The sequence below is a fragment of the Hyperolius riggenbachi genome, chromosome 6, assembly GCF_040937935.1.
Source record: "Hyperolius riggenbachi isolate aHypRig1 chromosome 6, aHypRig1.pri, whole genome shotgun sequence".
NCBI lineage: Eukaryota > Metazoa > Chordata > Amphibia > Anura > Hyperoliidae > Hyperolius > Hyperolius riggenbachi.
In genome coordinates this window covers 267,867,721-267,873,720 of record NC_090651.1, presented here as the reverse complement: position 1 = coordinate 267,873,720, position 6,000 = coordinate 267,867,721, and the positions used below count along the sequence as shown (strand labels likewise).

The 6,000-nt window shown below is 40.7% G+C and overlaps 1 protein-coding gene across 2 annotated transcripts in view; it reads right to left on the bottom strand.

Annotated features, from left to right (window-relative positions):
- Nucleotides 1–327: 327 nt before the first annotated feature.
- Nucleotides 328–6,000, bottom strand: part of HTR3B (5-hydroxytryptamine receptor 3B) — a 71,195-nt gene continuing 65,522 nt past the window's right edge. For both annotated transcript variants that reach the window (XM_068242789.1, XM_068242790.1), the window contains 3 exons: nucleotides 2,571–2,781; nucleotides 1,233–1,439; nucleotides 328–648 (listed from right to left, as the gene is read on the bottom strand). In XM_068242789.1, the coding sequence (XP_068098890.1) occupies nucleotides 383–648; nucleotides 1,233–1,439; nucleotides 2,571–2,781 (684 nt within the window). In that variant the 3' untranslated portion in view covers nucleotides 328–382. The remainder of the gene's footprint in view (nucleotides 649–1,232; nucleotides 1,440–2,570; nucleotides 2,782–6,000) is intronic.

The following is a 6,000-nucleotide window of genomic DNA, read 5'->3' as shown; positions in this document are numbered from 1 at the left end:
AGTATGAAAAACAGTAAGGCGTCTCTTGGGCAAGGCTCCCTAATGATCCTGTTCGCCCATGTAGCGGGCCTTAAGTGGCTGCAGCTCTGTGTCTTGTCTTGGTATAACTGGAATTGGTACTGCCTAAAAAATGTCTGAATGCTTTAGTTTCACATTTTACACTTTAAAAATGAATGAGTTCCAGTTATGGTGCCCTAGTGAAAAAAATAATAAGCATAGACAATTTCCAGTCTCATACCAAAACAGCAATCTAAAACACAAGTAGAAAAAGATGCAGACACCATTTTTGCTATTTCATTTTTAATATTAGAGTAATATAATAGTTATGCAGTTATGTTGTTACAATTGAGCAGCAGAACATGTCATGTTGCTTAATTTAATTTTATATTTGATAGGAGTATGACCTCCAGGACCACCACAGGAAACCCAGAGTGGTGGCATAGGCTGTGAAAAGGATTAAGTAGGCTCGGAACATGAGGCTATCTAACTGGTAACACAAGCCGAGCCAGTGGGTGTGCCAAGCTTCTTCTGACTCCATCCCTTGCATGTAGGAGCGGATGGAGGTCATCTCCTGAAGAATGTGCTCCATCAGTTGGTCATCAGTTCCAGAGGAACTCTGGAAAACTTCATCCACACCACAGATACTCTCTAGGATACAGAATAGTAGTCATTTCAATAGGTACAGCTAAGAAAAAAACTATTTTGGCAGTCATATAAGGAAATTAGACGGTTTCCAAGACACATTTTTTCTTATATATCAGAGTGCAATTTGAAAAAAAAATTGTACTGTGCATGCACAAAATGCTCTCAGCAACAGGTGTGTGAACTAGGAGGCACGCAGATGGGACAAAGAATGCACAGTAGACTAGACTAGTCCAAGATCTAGTCAGGGAACCTGAGGGACAACAAGGGACCTGAAAGGCTGGGGAGGAGAGGGGAGGGGGAGGGGGCTGGAAGAAGCCACAGCTAAGTAAAACTCTACTTTTTTTAACGTTCAGTCAGTAAAAATATATACAATTTTATATTTAAATTGGAACTCAAACCTATGGGAAGAAAAGGTGATGCCTCCTTAGATGGGCCCCCATTGCTCATCTACTTCCCTTGCCACCTGATGCCACTATCTCCTTGTTAAAGATCCCACTGTACCATCTTCCACAGTCCCACCCTTCTGGTACTCATTAATTTTTGAATATGTCATGCAAAAAAAAACCTAAAATAAAGTATTAAATCACCTGATGTTGCACTGGTTGATCCTATAGAGTGATCTGTGTTCTCATCATTTTCTTCACAATCGTCAGGTCCCTCTTTACTTAGCATGGTGCATTGGGATATTAAGAGACTTTGAGATATTTCTTTATCAGCATAAAGAAACTTTACCACCACAATGGATTTGCCAAGACTTAGCACCATTAAGGCCATAAACACCACAAAGAACACACCTAAATCAAATTGAAAGTTTTAGAGATAAGTTATACAGTATATTCGGGTTACCATCTTGGGATATAAAAGATGGCTGAAAAAAAAGAATAGTATATCTGTTATACACCAATCAGACACCAGACTAAAGCCATTGACATATGTAGTGAATAACATGGCACCTTTTTAGTGATGGGATGCATTAAGGTAGCAAGTGAATAGTCAGCTGTAGAAGACAAACATACAGATAAGAGGAACTTTGACAAGGGTAAGACAGTGATGGTTAGATGACTGGGTCATAGCATTCCAAAATGGCATGTCTTGTGGAGTGTTCACAATATTCAGTTACTAATACCTACAAAAAGTAGTCCAATGAGATACAAATTGTAAACCAGTGACAAGGCTCATTATTGGGCATGGAGAATGCAGGCAAGCAATCTGGTTTAATGCCACAGAAAAGCTATTGTATTGCAAATTATTGATAAAAGTATTTCTGGCATTGAGGGAAAGGTGTAACAAAACAGTGCATGACAGTTTCTGAATATGGAGCTGCATAGCTGAAAACAAGAGTCCCCATATTTACCACTGGAACGTGAGCATCAGAACTAGGCCATGAAGTCTTGGAAGACGGTATCCTGGTCTAAAAAAATGTTTTCCATGACTTCCAAATTCCAAAAAACAGTGAAGCACCTACAGGACTTAAAGTAAACCCTAAGTGACATGATGAGATAGACATCCTCTTTTCTCGCCCTGAAATAGTTAACATTTAAATATGCAGCTGACAGTTTCTCTCCGGTTGGGACCCAATCAGACTATAGCGTAACCCTCACTGATAAAGAATTACAGCTATAATACTCTTTCCTTGCAGAAAATAGCTTCTGAAAGAGCAGAGGATAGATAAAAAGCTCAATAGTTCATATATTTGATCTCTCTGGGGCAGAGGGGGACATTTATCAAGAGTGTAAAAGATTGGACATTTTAGACACAGTGGTGGTGGGGCTTCTACTAACTCTGAGTGGCATCTTATTACCCTGCTCCCCATGTCTGGGGTGACCCATCTTTCACAACAAAATACAAACCGGGCTACAGAGGACAATAGGAAAGCCATGACAAGAATACATACAATGTTCTTGTAGAAACCAAAAAATACTCACCAATTAAGGGCACATTTAAAGTGGTTGCAGGCAGCTCATCTGCCATATTGACTCTGAAGACTGTGTAACCAACAAGAATACTGGTCTTGAACATTATTCGGGTACCACTGTCAGGAGGCAGGTAAAAGCTCATGAGGTCAGCAATCATGAGGAGTATGCTGGGCAGGAGAATGCTTACAATATACAGCAGAGGGCGCCGGCGGATAACAAGCTGCAATGATAATTGATAAAAGATCATAGATACTGTGCACCAAGATGATATTCGATCTTTAAAAATAATGGCATAACAATAATAACTTGCAAGTGCACCTTCTTATTAAAGAGCAGAAATAAAATATGCTGCACAGTGTAACAAAGCCAATAAGAAAAACACAAGGGCAGATAAATGGGGTAACATGAGACAAGGATTGTTGGAGTTGAGGAAATGGAGCCAGTAGAAGGTGGAGGCAGATGAGCAGAGGAAAGCAAGTAAGATAGAACATAGAAAACAGTGGAAATGGTGCACACAGGGCCGGTGCTACCATAGGGGCAAAGGAGGCAATTGCCCCAGAGTCCCAGCATCCATATGAACCCCCCAAGTGTCCCCATCACCCCACTAAATTATCTATCCAAGCCTCCCCATGCAGCATTATGGAGGCAGTGGGTACAGGTACACACCTTATCCGAGTTCTGGAAGGCCCCCCAGGTTACTTGTGCCCCAGGGCCGCATTGTGGCTAGAACTGGCCCTGGGTGCACAATCTGTGTAGTTGCACCAAAAAAATAGGGCAAAGTAAATGGAACAGACACAAACATTAGTGGAAAAAAATGGTGGCGGTGGAAAACTGCGTGGCTAACAAGCCTCAAGCACACTGAATAACAAAGGTCTTGGTAGTCTTGTAAGGGAATGTAGTTGTTTGTTAATGACAGCTTTGGGTTTCTGGGATGCTAAGAAAGAAGAGGACAGAAGTGCTGCAATGGTGCATTGACTTTAATAAGTTTAAAAAGACACATACAATTGCACGTACACAAGTGGGTGGTGCTGATGATGTAACTATATGTTTCAGCCTCCTAACATCTTTGTCAAGAAGGTGTAAATACACTAAAACACATAGTGGCATTATCGGCACCACCCATCACGTTGCCCCAACCACCTTTACTGCTGACCATCTCAGGCAGAGCATCCAGCAGCCGTGCCCAGGCAAATGGACCACAGAGAGTGTGGCAGACACCTATTTGCATTATTTTCTCTACTAAAATGTAAGTGCAATTGTTTGAGTTTTTTTAAAGAGGAGCTCAGAAAAAAACACATATGTAAGTAGTAATACTTGCTCTACTTACATAACATATGTATTACACTGCCCACATTTTGATTTTAGTGATTTTTCTATAGTAAAACCATTGAAAATCCCTCTTAGGATTTTCCATCTTGACCCTGAAGCCAATCCTGACATAATTCCCTCCCTTACTCTGTCTGTGTTTGCATTTGCCGCCCTCCTCCCAGTCTTCAGACACTCCCACCCAGCCCTGCAGTAGAAAGTGCATTGTCTCAGCATGAGAAATATTGGCCAATCAGAGAGGAACAGAGGTGTGGGAGGGGGAAACAGGAGGGAAAGAGGCGTCAGCCAATCAGGCTGCATTAGTTATGTCTGTTGGGAAAGTAAAGAAGAAAAAAGAAAACTAAACAAGCCCTGCAACTTCCTTTGTGTGACAGATATACCAAATAAGAATCAGGGAAACTGGAGAATGATTTTTTTATGGAGAAGAAAAGTAAGAGTGATGTTTAACTTTTGGATTGCGTAGTTAGCATCCTTATTACTTGTTTAAATTGCTTGATAAAAATATAGAATCGATCTTTGATTTTATGCCTGACAGTTACACTTTAAAGTTAATATACAATTGGAATGCTCCTGCCCTCTTCTGTCTTAAAGCGGACATAAACTCAGAACTGTTCTAAAGATAAGCAACAGCATAATAACCTTTAAAGAAAATGTTTTCCTTGTTACAGCTGATAGAAATCCTGAAATAAAACTGCAGTGTGCCTGCTACCTGCCTTCATGGAAGCAGACATAGGGTTAACATCCTGTGTCTACAAATTAGCTGCTCTGCCAAGGCTTCCAAGATTCCTGTGATGACACAGCTGAGAGATCCAATTACAGCTGTGATTAGTCAGTGATGAGGGGGAATTAGACAGGCTAATCTCTCTGAATACATACAGGATGGATTTCTTTATGTTTTCCTTCGGACCTGTGCAAGAGTTCAGGTCCACCTTAAAAAAAAAATATGATGGAAGCAGTGAAGGTCCTGATTCCACAGCTCATAAGGAAGAGAGCTAATGCTAGGTACACACGATACAATTTTCTGGCAGATTTACCTGCCAGATCGATTTTTTCCAACATGTCCAATCTTAATTTCAATTGATTTTCCGATCGATTTCCATAGAAGTGAATGGAATAACAATTGGAAAATCGATCAGAAAATCAAATGTAATTCAGATCGGACATGTTGGAAAAAATTGACCTGGCAGGTAAATCTGCCAGAAAATTGTTTTGTGTGTACCAAGTATGAAATGCCTACAGTGGCAGCAGTGAGGAGATATAGCTTAGGCACATCCAGACAGGAAGGTCACTTCAAATTGACTATAATGGGGTATTTCTGCACTACAGTTTGGTGCAAAGTTTTTCTTGTTAAACATTTTCATAAATACCACCAAGACACTGAGCAGCCATGGTAATTGTGTTAGTTTCATAAAACATGAAGATAAATGGTCTATGTCTGCTTCACTTTAAATATGCTTTACAGGGACACTTACGTCAATCCAAAAAATTAGTTTTACTCACCTGGGGCTTCCAATAGCCCCCTGCAGCTGTCCGGTGCTCACGTGAGTGATTCTTCGCATTCCCGGCCACAATAGCGCCCTCTATGCTGCTATATGGTATATAATATATGCTATAGCAGCATACAGGGTGCTATTGTGGCCAGGACCGCAAAGAATCACTCGCGTTCCCAGTCTGTTGGCTCCTGTCGCTGAAACCGGAAGTGGCTGCCGGCGGGGACAGGAGGATCGGAGGGAGACGGCGTGGGCACCGGACAGCTGCAGGGGGGCTATTGGAAGCCCCAGGTGAGTAAAACTCATTCTTTTGGGGATGACTTAATTGACCCTTTAAGTTAATTGACCTGAGCATCTATATATTATGTGGAACTGTCTCCTTCTCCATTCTGGTTACACACATAGCAGGTATGTTATGATTGATAACTGTATTATATATTGAGACAATATCTTAAAACACATCTTAATATTTTTTTAATATGTTGCCAGTTACCACCTTTCACTCTTAAAATGAATCAAAAACGGTTACTGGATGACACAGATGCATATTTTTATAAATAAAACAGATGTTTTTATTAAAAGCTATTGATTTGTAATCCACTATACATTTCAAATTAACCCTG